This window comes from Dermacentor silvarum, chromosome 8 (assembly GCF_013339745.2).
Source record: "Dermacentor silvarum isolate Dsil-2018 chromosome 8, BIME_Dsil_1.4, whole genome shotgun sequence".
In the NCBI taxonomy this organism is placed as follows: Eukaryota; Metazoa; Arthropoda; class Arachnida; order Ixodida; family Ixodidae; genus Dermacentor; species Dermacentor silvarum.
In genome coordinates this window covers 21,615,714-21,637,446 of record NC_051161.1, presented here as the reverse complement: position 1 = coordinate 21,637,446, position 21,733 = coordinate 21,615,714, and the positions used below count along the sequence as shown (strand labels likewise).

The 21,733-nt window shown below is 46.8% G+C and overlaps 1 protein-coding gene across 1 annotated transcript in view; it reads left to right on the top strand.

Moving 5' to 3' along the window:
- LOC119460778 (collagen alpha-1(VII) chain-like) overlaps positions 1–17,514 on the top strand; it is a 64,463-nt gene extending 46,949 nt beyond the window's left edge. Inside the window, 6 exon segments of the mRNA XM_049671793.1 lie at positions 1,668–1,747; positions 3,222–3,551; positions 5,053–7,758; positions 8,488–8,586; positions 14,242–14,346; positions 15,222–17,514. Coding sequence (XP_049527750.1) covers positions 1,668–1,747; positions 3,222–3,551; positions 5,053–7,758; positions 8,488–8,586; positions 14,242–14,346; positions 15,222–15,608 — 3,707 coding nt within the window. The 3' untranslated portion in view covers positions 15,609–17,514.
- Positions 17,515–21,733: the final 4,219 nt, after the last annotated feature.

The window sequence follows — 21,733 nt, the reverse complement described above, 5'->3', positions numbered from 1 at the left end:
TCGTTCAAACGTTTTTGGGGGTCCTCTTAAATTCGAAACCCTGCTCCTTGTTCACGAGTGTCAAGAGTGATTGCAAAAAGCTGCTGAAATCTCACCCTGAAAAGGATAAATTGTCATCCACCCATGTGTAGCACAAAACTACCCCCTCCAGACACGGCGTCCACATTTGTGGACACGACCTATTTTTGTCATTTTTGTGCAGTGGTAGCAAAGAATAGAGCACAAACATATATTACTAATCTATATTAATTCCATTTTACTTCTTAGTGATATGTATCGTTACAGAGTACCGCTTTGGCGATGGCGCTACTATGGTGGCTAGATGGATAGGTGTGCCGACCGAGCGTAGTTCCCCACTTCTCCGCATCATGACGCAGAAGTGGCGCTGCGGACAGTATAACGGCTGAGCTGCGCTATAGTGTTCTAGAATATTCTAGTACACAGTAGCTATACGCGCAACGTCGGCTGCGCTGTGTAGACGAGAAGCCTGTTTGATAGTATCGCTTCCTCTGTCGAGGAGCTCATCGACGTACGCTTTTCGGTGTACGGCTTGCTCATTAACGTCGCCGATACTGAGCAAGCTACTGCATGAGCAGCCCGGGGCGATCATTTCCGCTGTCGGACAGCGGAACATTTCCGCTGTCTTTCTCACAAATTTAGAGCACGACTTGCAGTTCGGAGCGAAGCAGTAAGTCTCCAAGCTTGGTTAGAGTGACCTACCTTGGTGGTCTTCTTTGGTGGAGCAATGCCGCCGCTAATCTCGCCGGTCATTTTACCGACCTGGATCATTCCACATCGCTTAGGAACTTGCAAACAGTACGAAAGACGCGGAGCTCGTCACCTTTGAAACTGACAGGAACAGACGACATACAACTATTCCAATACGGGTTTTATTTTATTTTATTTTATTTATTTATTTATTTTTGCTTGCCGCCATGCAGCCCCCTAGTAGCAGACGACGCGTGCTGCGGAACCGTTGTACTGACCGCAGCGCCAATTTTGCGTCATGATGCGGAGAAGCGGTGAACTACGCTCCAGACGCGCCGGTCGGCACACCTACCCATCTAGCCACCGTAGCACTACCGTGCTTTACGTGACGTTTGACGTGGGGCATGTTGGTAGCAACCTCGAAATATTTTTTTGTCTTTCTTCAAATGCTTGTGGCCAATAAACTTGTGCATGTAAATCGAGCGGGTGATTCAACCCTTTTTATGAAGAAACGTAGCATGACTTACTCTACAATATTCAAATATTTAGTGAATCTGTAATTATGATGACTCATCATAAAATGCACAGAGTCCTTCTACCGCCTTGACTTGCTTTCAGTGGAGTTCCAAGCCCCCTGGCATAAAATTATGCATGCTTCACACATGTATCGACAGTCGATCATAATTTGTGTCTGAGGGGGCTACTCTCACCTGAACGGGGATCTTGTGTGACAAAATTCAACTAAAATCTGTTCGAAGTCCGAGCTTCCGGTTGTGTTTTTGTAAACTGTGGTCGTAGGGTAGTGGCTGGATTGGATGAGCACTTACTTTGCTGGTATAAATACAAGGCATTCCCCCATTCTGTTCCAATGCATGTTTCGTAACTAACTACTGCAGTGCTTTTTCTTGATTCTGTCTTTTTTTCCTGAAAACATCGCCCCTGCTTCGTTCTCATTTCAGGTGGTCAAGTGAGCAACCAAGGATCTCCACTTGGAGCAGGAGGTGTCATTGGAGCTGATGTTGATGGTGGAAATAGCGCCGTAAGCATGATCTCATTCGCAAGTAGTGCGTTCGCTAAGCACACTACATTACTTGTGTACGTTAATTAAGCAGGCAGTGCTGTTAGAAGGCGGGAAGTGTTATAGAGCCCTCTATTATGTACCACTGCATGTGACCTTCATGAAGGGTAATGTGCGCGCATCGGTGCTCTGGCATTTGAAATGCGCGTCAACACTTACGCATGTCCAACGCAATAACAAAGGGCAAAAAAAAAAGGGAAATAGGTGAGGTACACTCTAGGTACAAGCACCTGGTCCGTAAACAACTTTTAAGACTCTGACGGTGTTTGGGAATGTAAGGTGTTAGAGTATCTGATATACACGTATTGGAAATATTACTACGCGGCAAATATTTGATTTTACACGATGAGTGAAACACAATATACGTTAGTAGGATGAATGCGTGTTCAAGAAGGTGGCAATTCTAACTGATAGGGTATTCAAGTGTAACATAGTTCTGACATTGGCCTATCTCACAATAGTAGCAGAGAGTACGAACTATAGATTTATCTTTGTAGGGAATTGTAGGGAAGCGCGTATTTTTGACCACTCTTTGTCTTCGGACCCACTTGTAGACACCCAAGCACCCAATGGTACTTCCATAGACATACATCAGTGATCGGGAATGTAGGACTGATGAAACGTTATTGGAATACCTAAATAAGTACGTAACGCTAATCAAAATTATAGTCTATATAATAACCTTGACGCATCTGTTGTTGTCTTCGCGTCAGTTCTTCTGTGTGCTCTTGAAGTGCTGCAGTTCTTCTGCGTGTGGAGTGTAGATAATTGGCTAGATATAGCGAATATAAGACACTGCGAAAGTCTCTGCAGCCACTCTGAATGTATACAGGGTGAATGAAGGTAAATATATATATATATATATACGCTCTATCTAACCGAGTCTGTATGTGCAGTTGACAACCATGTAAGGATAACAGTGGTGGGTTAAAGTACCTTTGTCTCTTCTAATCGCGTCGATCTAGTCCATTCAATCCGTAACTAACAAGACGCGCCACTGAATTGTTTTAAAAATGGCAGAGTGTATAGAAAACTTATTCTTATCTAGAATGTCGTCTGCGATACAGCACAACTGGCATGTAATTAGAAGTGTACTGTTTCGGACAATTTATCTGCCTCCTTCTTAATGCTTCCCAATTGAGCATCAACTTATACAGTTCTGTTAGTTCATTTCGTGCCTCTCCAGAGCTGCAAAAGGCTGTCTTGCTACATGGCATTTTTTTCCTGTGTTTTGGTCGTGGACCTTGTAGCAATCGTGCATTGTAGGGTTCCCTGTCTGGTACCGTGCATTTTAGCCGCGCGGCTGCAATAGAACGCGTTACGCGAGGAGATGGGCCTCTTGTAAATAATCAAGGCTTGTTTTATAGGGCCCTTAGTGTGCTGCCTGCAGCATAACGCGAGGGAGTTGAGACCATTTTCATTTCATCATCATCAGGACTCAAGTAACGAGGACGGATTCGCACCAAACGACCCTCGGAGGCCATTCCTCTTCAGGAACGAAGACGAACGACCGGCGACTCCCGTCGGTCCTTCGACTCGTGGTGGCGCTGGCCAGGAAGATGGCGCGTATGCCATCCAGGCGGATAACGGAAAAATCCAGTCTGTTGACTTTCGTCCGGGCGGCAGGCCCTTCCGGCCTGCGGGTCCGGGCAACCGTGTTGCGGGCAACCGGGACAACGTACCGAGGGGACCTTTCCGGCGGCCAGGATTCGGAGCTACCCGTCGCGACGACCCATTCAGACCCTACAAGCCTCCTCCTCTTGAGGTATGGTTTTAGTTCTGTGAGCGCAGAGCGTGAAACACTGGCAAATGGACAAACGCACTTTGTATGGTACCATATACAACAGGACTGTGTTGAGGCTTTGAACTGTTTGGGAATAATAAGGAGCAGCAACAAAGTACTCAAAAAGAAATCAGCGGCAATGTTTTGCAAGGGTCACATGCACGAGCTGCCAATCCGTTTTTTTTTTGTGATCATAAAATATGTATGAATTGGGGACTCAGATTCAGATCCAGCTTTATATCAGAATATGTTATGAAATATTACAATGTTTACATATGCAGCAGGTGGTCCCATGGTTCAAGAACCGTAGGCAGGACCTCCTTTCACAATGAAAATGAAAGCAAAAACAGCACCATAGCGATAACATGTTCGCGAGTGGGAAAATACAAATGGGAATAACATAAGGCATTAACAAGAAATGACAGACCAAAACTAGAAAAACAAAACTATACATCAACTAGAATGATTTCAATTTAATCCTAAACACGTAATAGATTTTGCGTTTTTAACATTAGTGTCTATAGAATTCCAAAAGCTTATGGAAGAACAAAGTACAGTTTGTTTATCATATTATTTATTTTTGGCAAAAGAAGCTGGTGCTTCGCGGAAAACCTAGCATTGTTAGGATTATAAAGTAAGTCAGCTGGAATGATACCTAAAGTAAGTAGGTGGTGTCAAAGTTTAAATAACAGCATACCGCAGATATAACAAACATAACTTGGGGAACGGCAACATTTTTTAGTTGCCAAAAAATCGGAAACGACGGTGACAGCTTGGACGAGAAAGTGAGGATTCGAACTGCTTGTTTTTGTCATTTGTGTAAGGGCCAGGTGTGAGTTGAGTACGAATTTCCACAAGATGAGATACAGTAGTTAATATGGCTGTGTCCGAAACCATAATATAATGTGGTTAGGGTGTGGGCCGTAAAATATGGCCTAACATTGAGCAAGGCTCTTATCCCAAAGGGGGCCTTTCTGCAAACGGATGCAATATGACCGTGAAATTTTAAGGCTGAGTCGACACTGACAACTAAAAATAATGATTGTTTCTGTATTCTTATTTTTTCTTCGTTTACGTGTTGTGTCCCAGTGATGTCAAAATTTTTTCTATACAGAGTGGAGGATTGTACAGCTAGTTCTAGATGCATTTATATACACCCTATTTTTCACGCACCACTGTTGGAGCAAAATCAGGTCGTCTTGCAAGTGGGACATGAGTGTTGTGATGAAAGAGTGCTGCGAAAAAATTGTAGTGTCGTCGGCATAAAGAATACACCAGAAATACAATAGACAAGATGACCAGATCATAAACGTACAATAATATCCACTCCATGCAAAGCGAGGGCTTAAGCGTAATTCAGGACGTATTGGAAGCAGCATATTTTTATACCAGTGCCTTTGCGAGTGCACCATTCTCTGTTGTGTACAAGCATTGAGAAGTGTAAAAGCCGCTTCCTACAAATATATGTATTTCTCTCACACAGAGCGGCCACCGGGAGCCCGTCTTTGTGCCTCAAAGCTTTTCTGGACCAGGCAGCCCGACCACTTCATTCGACGGCAGGGACCCACAGCGCATCGATGGTTTCAGGTCTCCGCAGCAGAACCCAGGCTTCGGCGGGCCGAACTCTCCTGGTGGTTTCTCTGGGAACTATCCTTACCGAAACACATTTTCTTCCGGTGGCCGGCAGCCTCCAACCGGAGAGCAAGACCGGTACGCTGGAAGGCCGCAACAGCCTTTCTCTCCATTCGCAAACAGAAGGCCCGTGTCACCCGTACCCGCTGTAGCCAATGTGGCCAACTTCCCGAACCCCCGAAACCATTTCGCTAATCGGCTGTTTGATCGCACTCCTGCCGGAACCCTGGGTCGACCGGTTGGACATCCTCCCGGACTTAACCCTCCGTCTTTAGTTAGCATGGAAGTCATCCGTTACGGCCCACAGGGTCCGCAAGTTCACCATTTCAACGGCAGTGCATTGCCTGGCTCGTTCGTACCCCCAGAAAACCGGCAGTTTGGTGACCCGTTTAAACCGACGGGAGTTCCCGGCAGCCCTCAGAGAATACCGTTTCTGGCTAACAGGCGTGTACCTCGACCTCCGTCGCCAACCAGAGGTAACGCGAACCGTGTCTTGTACAGCGAAGCGCCCCAGCAGGCGACTTTTCCGAGAAGACTAGGTGAACCAAAAGGCAATGAAGAAGACTTTGGTGGTGCTTTCGAGGGTTTGATCAGAGACGAGCGTCCAGACCTCTTGGAGCTCAAGCGACAGCAGAAGCCGTCTGGTTCTGCATCATCGCAGCCTGGGGGCAACCTTGACTTCCTGGACGATCTGTTGCCGTTTTACGAGAAAGATTTAGACATTGGAAATAAGGCGAATAACGCCGCAAATGGAGGAGACAGAAAGCCCATAATCCACCAGCCGATAGTGCCGGAGCATCGCGATTTGCTTTGTGATGACGACGACCCAAGATTCTCGGACCCAAGACAACCTTCTCCTGACGGCCTTGTGAGAAGACCCGAATGTATAAAGACGCGTAAACAGGAAGGTGGTAGTTCCAGTGAAGGAGCGGAACCTGATGGAAAAAAAGTTGAAGCGCCAGTCAACGCTGATGAAGAATTTTTGAATTACAGGAATCCGTTCTCCGGAGTTCTCCCTTCTCCTGACCGTGGCGTGCCAGAAAAGGTTGACAAGGACAGCAAGGAATTCCAACGTCCATTCCTAGATAAGGACAAGAAAGTGGTTCCGGTCCTGATTGATCAAAATCTACCTGCCACAGGCGTACTGGATGGAACCATTGCAGTCAACAGAAACGGACTTGGTCCTAGTACTGGTGCATCTGACATTCCGGATAGGTCTCCTCCCGAACTCGGTGCTGGGAGCCCCGTTGAAGGAAGGCGAGCATTTGGCAACAACGGAGTCTTTCGAACGAACTTTGGACCGTTTCCCGGTTCTTCCAATGAGCAATTCGGTCCTCGTGGGCCCGGTCCAGCGCAAGGCTTTGGCGGGCCAAGCACCGGAAAAGCTAGCCCGTTTGCCCCGCGACCTCAAGACGGAAACTTCCTAAGGTCGCCAAGTGGTCCGAACCGCGGCATAAACGATCTGAGAAATGCTCAAGACCCTTTCAATGGAAACTTCCAACCCTTTGGACAACAACCTTTCCAGCCAACACTGCCGCAGCAAACACTACGATTTGGACAAAGATTGAGCGGTGTGAGAAATCCAAATTCACTTGTTCCTTCTCAACGACCACCGAGAGTACAAACTCGGGTACAGCAGCAGCCAGAAAGCCGGATTTTCTTCCCCCCGCCACCACTTCACCGAAAAGCCGTACTTTCTGCTCCAGATGGTCCAGACAGCCCCGGGAGCTCGTTTAATGGTCAGGTGCCCTTTAATTCCCCTCAAAGTCAAGGCGGGTCTCGGTTAGGACAGCCAACAGTCGGATTCGTCCAACCCCGTGCTGGAGGACTGGGACATGTCGGAGCACCACAATTCGGTTTCGTCGACTCGAGGCGGTTTCAACCAGGGGTAGGAACACAGCCTGGGAGAGACGTCGTCTCGGGAAGGGAAGACGCGGGCCCTGACGTGGATACTAAGCCGCAGTTTGTAAACGATGACAGTCCACCGCCAGCCTCGTTCAGCTTTTCAGATGCTAAGAAGTCGCCCCTAGTTCCTAGTCGCCCGCCCCTGAGCGCCGGAAGAAGAAAGACGTTCAAGGGTTCATCCGACGACACAGGCAAGAGAGGACAAGAACAAGTTGCGCCGGAAACGCCTGTGAGTGCACCAGGACCGGATACCGCTAACCTATTACGAAAACCGCTTCTCGAGGGCAATGCACGCCTCACCGAGGAACTGGACAGGAGAGCACCGAATGCCGTGCCAGGTCCTTTCAATTTCGTAGACACGCGTAGGCCATTGGACATTGCTCGGCAAAGGGTCGTCCAGCGTAGGCCACAACCTTTCGATTCAGTGCGTCAGCCCGGTGGCCGACCTGCGCGAGTGGAAGGACTGGCTCTGCAAGGCGTTCCTGTAGACGGAAGCTTAGATAGTGGCCGGCAAGGCGGTTTCAGCGGGGCGCCGGAAGATCCAACGAGACAGCTTTTGCCGACGAGCAGGCCGACTGGTGCTGTAGCCGGAGCTGTGGAAGGCCCAGCACTCTTGATCCCTCAAAGGGGACCTGTGCGTCAGCCAGTTCGGGTGAGCAATTTTGTTTAATTCACAGCTCTACGAGGCAAATACTCAGCCTTCTCTCTGCATGAACCGTTAAATTCATGATACAGCGAAGTCCTGCAATGCCATCAGCATCCCAATTCAAGCGCCATAATAGCTTAGTTTGCGGATACTATCCTACCTTCAAACAAATCCGCGTTAACTTCTCTATCTCAATTGCATTTCTCGAAAGATTAAAGACATGCTGAATGAGAGGTTAAAAAAAACTGTTAAGTGCCATGTGGCGTTTTTTAAATGCCGTCACCGTTATCCTACGCATTTTAACATCCGTCCATCACGATTTTTATTTTGTATTGTGCACCTGTGCTTTTTTTTATTCTGTAGTCGTACTTTCTTTATCTGTTCTATTTTTGTCTACATGTTTTAACGCAACAGCACGTCATTGATTCCTACTTACCTGCGCTGTCGCGCCAAACAAGGTAGGCGGTGGGCAGTACTGCTTAACCAGCGCCTCCTGCCTCAACATTCATGCGTGATAACTTGACCGCACTGACAGTCATGTGAAATTTGAATCGCTGGAGGCTCTCTTACGCGTACGCCGCGTCTAGGCTACATGTGTGCTGGGCGGTTTTGTCCATGTGATCAATCACTATATATGCATCAGCAGGACTGTGGGTCCACCTGTGTGCTCCAGTTAGTTGGCTTTATGATACAGTCACGTACAAGCTAACACCAACAACCTTTGAATTTTTCCAGACGCCCCAGCCCATTCTTCTAAATGTAGAGAGGGTACCGCTTGGAGGAACTGCGGTCGCTGACGACTTGATATCTGACAAGAGCCCACAAGATATCCAGGTATAATACTCTCGATTTTGTTGCGGTTACAGTATTGAGCGTGGTAGCATCGATTACAAAACGCTGATTACAAATTTGGAGTAAAAAATAGCCTGCTTTCGGCGTAGGAACTCTTGGAAAGCTGCTTGCAGTTACCTTGAACAGAGCTTTTTTTTTTTATTTTTTTTAAATATGGAGCTCGATATAGTGGTACACGAAAGAACGTTCGGCACGCCTTTCTTGGGCATGCATAGGAAGAGCGATACATTGGAAACAAGAAGTCACCCTCTATTTACAGGCTTGGAGTTGCAGTATACGAACCAATTTATTTCTTATGCAAGAAAGAGAAAGAGAGAGAGAGATTTTATTGATAGGAAAGACATAGAGCCGACAAAGTGCACAGCGAAACACTGATTTACATCCTGCTGGTATGAGCCAAACACAAATTCCGCGTGTTTGAACAGTTCGAGCAGCGCCCTCCCGTGTGGACGAGCGTAAGCTAGGTTTATAAGGATGCAAAGGAACGCACTTAGTAGTAAACATGGAGACCTTTTGTCGTTACAGACTTCGTGGTCGAAGCGAGAACGAAAGAGAGCGAAAGCGTATCGCACCGTACGTTTCTCGTGAGCGAAACGCGCATTCAGTGAACAGCGACGAAACGAGGACGAAAGCTGCGAGGTTCCTCGTGTTCGTACATTGCGAACCTTGGCCAATCCCCCTAGTGGGTACGTGCCATATGTTTAGGGCGACAACAACACCACCAACCGACAACCAAAGAACATCTTGTTTTCTAAACTTGCGCATGTGACTACTTCACAAGGTCATCCCGCCGCCTGGGCTTTTCATTCCGGAAGTAAAAAAATAATAAAAAATTGGAGGACGCTTAAGCTTCACCTTTAAAAGTGGAACGCGATAGCATTCAAATATCCCTGACTGCTCCTCACGCTTCTCGGCAACTGCAGCTTATGTAACCGTAATGTTTGCCGGGAAACGCTGGTGGCGAACGCTGTGGACGAAGGCGGGGTTTCCGGTAGAAACGCGGCCTCTTGCGTGGGCCGATCTTTTGTTAGTGTTTCCCACTTTTAATGTTTCAGGCTGGAAAGATTTAACACAGAGAGACATGCACTGTCGGTGTTTTGTTCCATGACATTTGTTTGTGGGCTGTTATTCTCAAAAATCCAAGGAATAACTTTGTAAAGAATATAACACAAAGGCTGAGCAACCTTAGTGATAGAAGAACTTTATATATTCGGCAATTTTCGCTCACGGGCCGCCGATGCCTACACCGGATTTTCTGCGACACGGGCCCTTAACGCTATCGCGTTAACAGAAAATGAACTTCAATGACAGGGATTCATTTTCCAATAAGCAATGAAAAGGGGAAAAAAGTGCGGCGGCAGCGGCGGGAAGTATTGCGCTGTGCTCGAGCCTCGGCACTTCGGCTTCTTCATCGAATAAACGTAAAGACGCGCTGCCTCTCTGCTCTCATAACACGAAATGAGTAAATGTGTTGCGGAGCACTTAGCTGAGTACTGGAACGAGTGCGGGTGCCGACCCTATATTGACCACTGCATTTTGTACCGGGATACCGAGTAGTGTAGTGGGTGTAGTCGCCCGGTAGGATCGTGGCCGGCGAAGTGCATCGTTGGCGACGTTATAAAGGCAAGCCAACCAACCAATCGACGTTGTCGCGTGCCTTAGGTATACTCGGAAAAAGCTACAATTTTTTGGGGGGTCAGAGCTAGTGCTTGTTGCTTTGCGTACTGGCACTCAGAGTCCGAGTTTATTGGGTTACGCTGTTCGTCTGTTATTGTGGTAATATGTATCTGAAGTTTGTCACATTAATAACAGTGGTAAGTTAGCGCACGCGTCTTCCGTCTCTTGCGTTTGCCTTCGCGTCTGTTTTGCGCGGCCTGTAGCCACGATTCCGTGCCAACTATCGATAGATCGTAGTGCTGACATCTAACCTCCTTGTATTAGCGCACGGAACGCTCGGACGAGCAGCCCTCGCGCTTTTCCTTCTCCTGGTTTACTGGCAATATTAAAATTGCTGGTAGCGTAAACATATCCAAGGACAGTTAAATTCTTCCTAGCATTCGTCGTAACCGGATAACCTTTTCGTTGCAGCGTCCCTTTTACAGAAATTTCAAAACACGGGCGCTGTCCCTCAGCGCTGTCCCTCATTGTAATAGTGCGGTCGGCGCGAAAGGGATTCGAGCCAAAAGCCGAAGGCTCAGAGGCACTGCGGTGAGTAGGATTAAATGAAGACAGACGTTGCAGATGGCTCTACGCGTATGTAGGATTTTAATGTGGGATAAGTAATTTTGTGGCCAGCTGCGAAAAATCTGGCGCGAAGGGAAAGATCAGGGCGGCACCAAAGGAGTCCCACGAAGTCGGTGACCACGCGCTGACTGAAATTTTTTTGACCGGCGTCCAGCTGTGCTCAGTCCATCACGTGCGCCTGTTAGTCGCCGCGCTCTTTCGGCCCGGAGCGACGTCGTCCCGGGGCGCCGTCGTCTCGAGACGCAGACAGTGACGCCGACTGGCGTCACATCTGTTCTCTCGAGCTCCCTCGAGTGCAGGGGAAAGCGCGCAAGCGACCCTCGTCGTCGGGATTGTCCAAGTTCATCACGTCGACCACCACGGCAATTGGAGTTATGCAGAGTTGTTGCGAACCTTGTCGCGAAACCCCACCTGCGCGGCGGTCCATGTGATGACCTGAGGGGCGATCCTGCTCGGGGCTTGAGCAGCGATCCTGCTCGTGGCTTGAGGGGCGATCCAGCTGGTGGTTTGATCGGCGATCCAGCTGGTGGTTTGAGCGGCGATCCAGCTGGTGGTTTGAGCGGCGATCCAGCTGGTGGGGACCTGCGTAGGGATCCATCTGTTGACCCGAGTAACGATCGCGACTGGCACGACGTCCTGGCGTTGCTTGAGGTGGGCTGCGCTCCTCGTACTCGTAGTACGAGCCCTCCTGGCTCTCGGACAGGTTTGGGCCGTCGTAGACCAGCTGGCGCTGGCTCGACGTGTTGACTCGCCTCTCAATTCGCTGCTGCAACGGCGGTGGCCTTTCCTCGTTTTGCGGGCGCGACTGGCGGCGGGTCGGCGGCGCATTCGTGTAGTATGTGTGTCCCCGCTGGTGTTGCACTCCTCTGCCTGGGGTCGACCGTTCTCCAACGTTCATACCGGAAGGGCAGCGCTCGTACACCTGTACCTCGACGTAGTTGCGCATCTCGTCCTCGTCCTCGTACTCGTCGTTGAAGTATCGCTCGGCGTACACGGGACCCGCGTCGGCCATGGCCCTGCGCATCGTCTCCGACGGCTCGGGAGCCTTGTAGGGGCCCGACGGCTTCTTGGCCTTGGAGCCCTTGCCGACGCTTTTTTTGGACTCGGCGGAAGCCTCGGAGACGTCGGTCTTGTCGGAGGCTTCGCTCTTCTTGGACTTCTCGGATTTGTCGGATTTTTCGGACTTGTCTTCCTTGGGCGGCGGTGCCGAGGAGGACGCCTTGGGCGATCCTCCCTTAGCGGAACCCTTGCCCGAACCCTTGCCGCTCTTGGGGCTCTTGGACTCCTTGCCCTTGTCCTTCTTGTCGTCCTTGCCCTTGTCCTTCTTGTCGTCCTTGCCTTTGTCCTTCTTGTCGTCCTTGCCTTTGTCCTTTTTGTCGTCCTTTCCTTTTTTGTCATCCTTGCCACCCTTCTTTGCGTCGTCCTTGCCGCCCTTCTTTCCGTCGTCGTCCTCCTCGGGCATGGTGGCGGCTGGTCTCTGGGGTGGCGGCGGCCAAGGATGGAAGCCCGACGGATGAGGCAAGAGCTGCGGCAATGTCCCGGGAGCCGACTGGCCGCTTCCGGTGTTTGATCGCGCCTCGAGCGCAGGCCCGCGCCACCGTTTTGCGCCTCGTCGTCTTCCTCTGCTACGAGCGCTTGCCTTCCTCGAGCTTGGCGAGCGTATAAAATGTTACCTTCCTCTAGGCGCATCAAATACGAGTCTTTTTTTTTTTTTTTTGCAACACCGTTCTTTCGCGTTCCACCGCACGCTACTTAATCTCTTTAAAATAATAAGCATTTATAGAGGTTTAGGTTCATTGACCTCAAATCTGTTGACATCGTTCAATTCAACATTGCACGCAAGCCATTCCTTTCATATAAATATACTATAACGAGTCATGGCCTTTGCGATGATGGAGATACTTTTTGTAGTGCGCTTGTTGTTTCTGAACCTTCTAATTTTTTTTCTCTCCTGGGCAGGGAATGAAATATTATTCTATGAATTTATGTACTTCTTTCTCTTTTTTTCCTTATTGCATGGCCCTTCGTATTCAGTCTCCTTGACCCGTTTCCCTCCTGGGTATGTGCCGTGTTTTGACAGCGCAATGGCAGCACCAATAACATCCGAAACCATCATACGTCAGAGGCGTGATCATAGAGAGAGGGAGAGAGAGAAATATGCTTAATAATTGGGGAAAAAAGTACTATATGTAAAGGAAACTCCAGTGGTTTTTCCGGCGAGGTACCTAAACTAGGTGAATTGTCTCGCTTCTTTCAGGAGTGTTCAGGAGTCCATCTTGGAAGGTTCCACTCCGTTAGTGTAACGACTGAGCTCTGTGAGAGATGTCGTTCTCGATAAGTGGTTGGGCAATCCGAATCAAGAACCTCGTGAGGAACCAGGTGGTTTGGTGTCAGCAGAATTACGACGTCGGCTTTTAGGCAAAGAACACATATGACGAAGAAACAGGTGTTGTAAAGGTACCACAAGAAAGGTGACAAAGGGCTGCAGAAATCTCCTGTGCTTTCTGTAGTTTGCCCGAAACATAGACTTCTTGTTAGAAATTTTACGTGTTTACTTGGCCACCATCCCACTATGGGTACATGCCATAACTGTAGAAAGATAGGAAAAAGAGGATGAAGGAACTAAGTTTATTGCAGCAACATCAAGTTCCTTGCAGTTCGCTGGCGTAATTAGTCGATTCCAGGCTCCTTCACGGGCAAGCGAATATTACCTATAACGACTCTAGAATTAAACGTGCAAGAAGAAAGTTGGTGGTGTCTGTTTCATCTGCGCCATCTGTATCCCCATTATCAGCTCGTTTGGTGGTATTAATAGGCTTCGCGGTGTCTGTTTTACCGCAAATTATCGTCGCGTCCATATATATATATATATATCGTCGTTTGCAGCAACAGCTGAGACCTTTTGGGACTCGGTGAGCTAGAAGTTGGAGAGCTAAAACCTGCTATTGTGTCGGGCTTTCTGGGCACCAAAATGAGTACTTTGATGGCTGTGTTAGAATACAGCTAGCACCAAATTTTGGGGTGCTTTAATTGTAATTTTTTTGTAAGCATTCGGCACAGTTCTTGGAAAACCTTGTTAAATAGGACCGAAGTTGATTTTATTTTGTTTTTTGGTGATTCGAAAGCCGTGAATATGAGCGAGACAATTATAATTCCATTGCCATTATCATAAATACTTACAAAATCGGCTTTTGTCAAGTTGAGATTTGCCGTTACGAGTAGGTCCAGTAGAATTTCTGGAGTAAAATACAGGTAATTGTTCTGCTGTATTTTATGGTAGATGGACGATGTACAATTCAACTGAAAAGACGTGGAAGACAGCCGCCACCAGAGGAGCTCGCAGAAGTTTGGAGTTGATCTCTTTGTTTCTTTTTCGTTCCTTCACATTTGCAGGCTTTTGCGCAAGGTCAGAAACTCGGCCAAGACATCTCCAGTCAAGAGTTGCTGCGCCGAGGGGTGAATTCGGCGGGAGCCAGTGATGATGGAGGCCGAGAAGAGGTATGACTAAGAGCTATATACAATTTTCCTAAAAACATGACAGGCCCATGTCACTCATTTGCAGGCGAACCGGGTGTCATTCCAATGCACGATCATTGTTTTGTAGACCTGGGCTCTGGTTCATTACTAATCAAAGACCAAGTGACCCAATGACTGTCAAAAGCTGATTGATAACTCTGCGCAAATCTCAGTGATCAGTCTTCAACGTCCAAAAAATCGGAAGATGTGCTGTTGTTAACTCTTGCAGCTGTGATTTGCAGTGCCAGTATGTTCATATAAGTTTGTAAGCGGGAAAGGCCAACTGCATCAGTGAACAGTCTACAGAAAGAAAGTTTTCACCACCACAGGAGTCATAATGTTGTGACGACATAGAATTTTAGTTTCTTCGAACGACGCGCTACAACCACACTCTTTGCGATTCGCAACCATCGCATAGTATGTGAAATGCATCTGTTCTCTTCTTTCACTGTCACTCGTAGATTCTTGTTTCTCTGTGTAATGTATAGATCCACTTTCTAATTTCACTAGCCGCGTCCTCCGTGGTTTCTTGTGTGCCCAAAAGGTAATCCAATGGTCCCCTGCATATTCCTCGAATAAATTAATGTTCTAGGTGATGATTGATGACAATGATAATGGTGACGCTGAAAAAAAAAAAGACTGGCGCACACACATTGTTAGGGGTCGGCCAAGAATCTGGCGGAGTAAGCAAAGAGAATCTCGGGGCTTCATATATTTAGGTCAGAGTCACCGAACTGAGGAAGTAGGGAAGGATAACCTGCAGCCAGGGTGGCAGGGGCTGTGACGTTGTTTAACTTTCACCGTCTTCACTCTTGCCTTCGTTGTCTTCTCATTCTGCCCCTCTTTATAATTCACAGGATGGTGAGCAGCAGCGGGTGAACCCGTACTCGTTCGGCTACTCTTCGTACGATGGCCTTGGCAGCAAAATGTCGCGGCACGAGACCAAAGACGACACGGGACGCGTCACCGGCTACTACATCGTGGAGGACGTGGACGGCCGAAAGCGCACCGTGCACTACGTGGCCGACAAGGATGGCTTCCGGGCAACCGTGCACACGAACGAGCAGGGCACTGACAACCAGGACCCCGCGAACGTCAAGATGCGCGTAGAAAACAGGATGCCCCACCCTCCGCCAACTCCGCGGACTCCGTCGCCAGAGAAGACGTCGCCGTCGCCAACGCTAGGCGACGATGTAGACGTTCCGGTTCTGGACGCTGTCGACCAAAGTGTGAAGAAGAGCTAATGGTCGCTCGCCCCTACCTGGCATTTGAAGTCCACGCAATTCGTATGACCCCTTGTTCGCGAGACTACTCTCGTCTTTGCATACAAGTGCACAGCTGCCAACGCAGTTCTGAGACAGGCGTGTTTTCTTTTAGCTGGCTTAAGGGCCAACGCGACGTCTTGGGACAATGCAAGGGCGTCCGTAAGGAGACATGTGTTTGCTTAATGTAAAGACATGCACCTCGTTCGCCTTCAGCGCAAAGTATCATCGACACATGTTTCCCGTGCACTTAAACGGCGTAAATTGTAGCTTTCAAGCGTGTTATCGCTTGCAAAGGCAGCGCAAATAGAAAACAAAACCATCTCTTGTTTGTTAAGACCTGTTATACTATTCGCGTAGGCATGAAATGCATCGTGACGTCCAATCTACATGAATGTGTCTTTGTCACAGGGGATGAAGGCGTGATTTGTAGTTGCAAGAATATATGTGATACGCAGCTATACGTACGCGAATATTACGGGAGAAGACATATTTACTGGTTAGTGTTGCGGAAGAGTAAACGGGCGTGTACTTGTGAGAACCAGCTGACATACCGCTCGAAAAAACAAACTCTTGATACAAGAAGTCTTCCACTTGCGCCTCTCAAGTGCTATCAGACAAGCGATAGTAAGACTAGAGGAGGTGGTAACGTTTACAGTTGTTAAATATGTAATATTTGTTTGAAGGTCAGCGTAATCGATCATAATAAACACGGTTGCTCACTGCCACTCGTCATCAACAGCTTTAGGGATCTTGCGTAGTGTTTTCACCAGAACGTCTTTGAGGGCTAGAAATGTTACTGAGCACTTCACTCGTGATGCTGTCGCACAACAGGCGCGCGAAAGTTTTCGAGTCGTCAAGACGAGAGTGCTTAGCACGTTTCAAATCTTTGGATCACTGCTGTTATAATAACGCAGGTTTGGGGGTTTGGGAGCGTACGACAAAGTTTTTGGGGAAGCGTTTGTAGCTTTTTTTCTTAGTTTTAATGTTGTTTCAACATTTTAATGTTTTTTCTTAGTTTTAATGTAATTTCAACACCGTTTGCACGTTTTTGCGTTTTACAGGCCACAAAACACAAAACTTAAATAAAATTATCGCGGGTCAGCTTTTTCAGGGCATTCACTTCTTTCTGGGTTCATTGACACGCGCATTTGCTGGATGAAACGACCGCAGTGGTCTTGAGGCTATTTCGTTGCAACTCAAGCCATTTTAAGTTGCTACTAGGCTCTAAAGTGCGTTGGACTGCTTACAATTAATGTCTAGTACTATGCACCGGAATGACTTAAATATCACTGCGTGCGTGATATGGCGAAGATGTTATCGCGGCGTTTGACATCTTTTATTGTATGTATGTGTGTATGTGTGTGAAACAGTCATAACGCTTTTACAATTGATCTTAGTAATTACTCATTCAGACATGGGATAAGCAGTATTAGGCCTAATAACTGCAAATAGATGTAAACACTGTCATATTTCATGCTAATGTCATGCCTTCTCGCAAGCCTTTCCGAGTCATAGTTCGCGTACGCCGTCTGGCTTTTGCTCATCGCTGTATTTATAGACCTATGCGAATGGCACCTGGATTCCATTGCTTCAGTCGCTTTCAAACAAATTTTCGACTCACAAATTTTTAATTTATATGTACGTGCCTACATATTTTAGCACTACATTGGCAAATTTATGTATAGTCATTCATCAGTGGCATTCAAGGCTGTCTCATGGGCGCTGAGATTGAAGAAATGAGCTTATTGCTTTATTTAAGCCATTATTGCAGGGCCTTTTTGTCATCACGGAATTCTGCAATCTGAGCAACTGTTTTTTTTTTTACGAGTTTCACATAAGCACGTTCTTTCACTGTGCCACAGAATAAAAACATTTTTGAACCATATGTCTCTGTGTGATGCTGCTGACTATCTGACTGACCTCCCATTATCCTTGCGAACATATTTTCTGCTTAGTATGCTATTTATATCTAGGATGAAGGACAATGTATGACCCTGCCGAGTAGGTGAGCTAAAACGAAGCATAATTCTGCAATCGTAAGAAAGTGTCGGCTGAAAAAAGACCAGTCAGCAGAGGCTGAGCGTTGGGAAAGAAACCTTTACGATGTTTCAGGGCAAAACGCAACAGGCCCTGCCGCCCAACAGTGGAATGATTATGTGGACGCTTTCACCTGTGATGAAACTGGCATGAAAGCACTGGGTTCTGGACACACCAGGTTCCTCAACTTTGTGACAGATGGTGTTTGGTTATCAACAGGCTTCTTTTAGTTGACGGCCATGTGCTTAATTTCAAGGGACTACTGCTCGTGAGGAACACCTTGCATTTAAGCCGTGCAGACTCGGTGGCCTATTTCGAGTTCCCTCGGATGTTGACTTTTGTGAAGCTTCTATTGATAATTTTCGTTGAAGCTACCTTCAATTGAGCATAAAGTGAAAATTTTGTCATGATGCTGGGAGCGAAACGAATTATGTTCGTTTCTTTATTCTTTACTATCGTTAATTAACATTTGTGGGAAGCTTCACCACCACTTAGGTGTAGACATACAGATCTCGTATGCACGAGGCAATTATTCTTAATTTTTTAAAAATACAGCTGCTCACCGGGCCAGCCATTGCGTCTTAGAGCATAGCTGTATATTGTGGGTCTCTGAACAGCAGCTATTGAGACCGAATCAAAAACAAATCGAATAGTACCAGAAGCGAATGGAATATTGAATACCTTTCGAATAATTTGCGAATAATATACAGCCTTTTTACCGCTAATATCAAACAATTTTCACCGTCCTAGTATGCATACCAATCGTAATTTTCTCTCACTATACTAGCAGATCGTTCGAGTACCCATGCGTTATCATATAAAGTTTATGAAGGTGCCCTTGTGGACTAATTTGTATTTGTGCATACCACTAACCAGACATGCGAAACATGTGATCTGCTGGGACGACAGAGTGAAAAAAAAAAAGAAAGCCCCTTTTCTTTAGTTCGAATTGTCGAGGCAGATGATACCACTACTCTATAAAGGATGCTGCAGTGAAATGTATTCTGATTTATTCTTATAAGAGGACACAGGTGCTGCGTCTATAAATAGTACCAAAGAATATCCACTGCCTAATGCCGTGTCCAAACGTTTTATTTCGAGTGATCGTATTTAGCCGGGAAAATATGGCTGACTGAACGACGCAGCGTGCTCTAGTACGTTATGTAAACTGTTGGATTGGATGAAATGTACGGCATCTTTGCTTCAATTTCATGTTTGATCCTGTACAGTCGATGACGTAAAGTATTCGAAAAATATTCGCATTTTCAAGTAGTGACCATTGATTCGAGGGCCCAATCGAGTAAAGACTATTCGATTCGTTTGGATTTGTCATTTGAATATTCGCACGCCCCTGCTATATATACTGGTAGAATAGGTACTTCGGTGAGTCACGTAGTGCCAGATGTGGTGTGGCTTCTCATGTGTCCTATGTAGCGTGATTACTATATTATAATTGAATAATCAGGTATACAACCATATTGCCATCATTTGACTATTTCATGCTCTCTGAAAACTGCACTCCGATGTTAGTAAATATTGCCCGCATAAATTAGTTCAATATGTAAAAACAAATTCTGTCAAATGACAGAAAAAAGCCATCAACGGAATATTTTAGCGAAGCTATTGAAATGCTAGTTCCACAATAAAAGTTTATTCCTCCTCCTATTGAAAAGATGGGACACAACGCAAAAGAAAACAGAAGAGCTGTGTCGCTACAATTGCCATAATATTTCTTTTTTTTTCCCCGCAAGTATGGCGTTTTCTGTTTGGTGTAACAGACACCCAAATAAAATGAAATAGAATTTGCTAGTGCACTCAATAGAACTTAAGTTGAAAGCCCATTATCAGTTTCAGTTTAAACTCAGCGACCGATTCGTTATAACAACTGAAAATAAATACTCGAAGAAAGTTTCATTAATACTTAATTCATTCTATGGAGCAAATACAAATAGAACCTAATTTAAACGCATCAACAATTGTTGTGAGGGTCTGCTTTATGGAGATGCTTATAGACTGGCGAATATATATGAAGAGAGAGAAAGAGAAATGTAAATAGAACGGGCTTTGATAGTACGCTAAAATACACAAAACACTAATAACAGTGAAGAAGAAAACTTGCAGCTTCACAACTTGCTCCTTAGACCTCGCAACTGAAATGTAACTTTTAAATGAGCTTCGAGCTCACGTGACGAGCTAAGTTTTGGCATAAATTTTGGCATAAGGCGGATGATGGGAAAAAGATGGGGCTAACCTAATCTAACTTGAAGGGATGGCGAGTATTCAGTGAGCGAGTATTCACCCTCAATTACCATCAGTAACATGGTGCTGGTGCGTTTCCATGAGTGACGCTTACTCGCGCTAGCATTAATGAGAGGACGATACCGGCCTCGAAACGTAAGGAGCACTGAAGTGCACACTGTTGCAATAAAGACGACTGAGGTTGTGTGACTTTCCGTTGAGTACTAACGCGGCAATTTCGACGTTCTTTTTTTTGCGTTAAATGGAAATGTCCTGCGCCTTGAAACCTCAGGAAAGCTACTAACAAGCAGCAGAGCATCCTAAATAATTTATCACAATTGACCCTTCTACGGAACAGTTTTCGGTTTCGTTTCCCGGGAGACGTACGGGATACGACGTCATGATACGTACATCTCCTGGGAAACGATGCCGAGAATTGTCTGTAGAAAACCCCTATAGTAAACTGGTTAGGGAGCTCTGAGGCTTGAAAATTATTTTTTCTAACGTTTAGAGATACGAAACCTTCATTCACCGCAAAAAAAGAAAGAAAAATTAAAAGTGAGAAATGTCACTTATACGTACTCCTTTAAGTGCCCTTCACAACAAGCCTGTAGAGTTTTCCAGCGTTTAGAACCCTGCGAAAACAACTCTTGTTCGGTAAGCCCGGTAACTGCCGCAGATCCCTCGTGCGGACGCTTCACGAGGAACGTAAGATAAACTTCGCCTTGCAACCGCAGGATGGCGCACCCTGTCCACGTGTAACCGTATTGCCATTCATGCGCAAGTCGTGCTTCGAGCTTTGAGTTCTTTGTTTCTTGCTCGCGTGATCACGACCTGTCTGTGAATGGGAGTCTCAAGGAGAGGTGATCTTTAATGCGGCTATTGTTGGACAGGTCAGAGCAGCACTGTGTCCGGACGCCTGAAACATGCCGGAAACAACAAAACGTTGACCTTGATAGCGAGTACTGTTCTCCCTCTTGGGCAGAGATGGCGCTGAATTGAGGGGGCGTGTCTGTTGGCGCGAAACCTGAATCACGGGTGGCTTCGCTGCAGCTGTTCAAGCAGCTCGCAGCCGCGACGCATTTCAAGGTCTGTCCACTTTGTTTCGAGGCTATTCATCGTGGGTGAGCATGTCGACCCAGCGTACTTCAGCGTCTGCAAGTGTGCGACGGCTTCTTACACCACGATGAGCCAGGTTCGTTGATTAATCAAGCATACTGTCAGCTTTTCGATCCGTCGCTCTTCGATTACGTTAGAATGCATTGTTTCTCATCGAAGCAAAAGACCGAACGTCAAGCTGGCTTTAGAATCTTCAGCGGTGTTTTGAATGAAAATGGGTGATACTACGTAACGCTGATTTAGTGGCGAACGTAGATGTCATGGGGCAGAACACCAGTAACCACCTCCAGGACCAATCGGGAAGGCGTAAGCAGCATTGGTGCCTTTTTCCGCGCTCGAAACTTGGATCACTTGGATTGCCAAGGTCGGGTAATCGCTCCTCCACGCTTCATAATATGGCCTCCGGGATCTTGCTCTGTTCAGATCTCGGAGGCAGTAGCCGTACGTTAGGTTTTATTATGGGTCCGCTAGATGGGGGAAGCTACCGGCTAGTGGCGTACTGTTGCAAGGAACAGCGCGAGAAAATTCAGATAGGTATTGTGGCTGGTATTCTCAACCTTACATTAAACGAATAGGCTGGACGCTTATATGTTCAATGTCGACGCTAAACGTACTATAAATAGAATAAATAGCGCTGCCTCTGGAGATACATGTGGGATATATGTCAGACACATTATAATTAGCTGCTGATGCCTAGCCGATGGTTCACA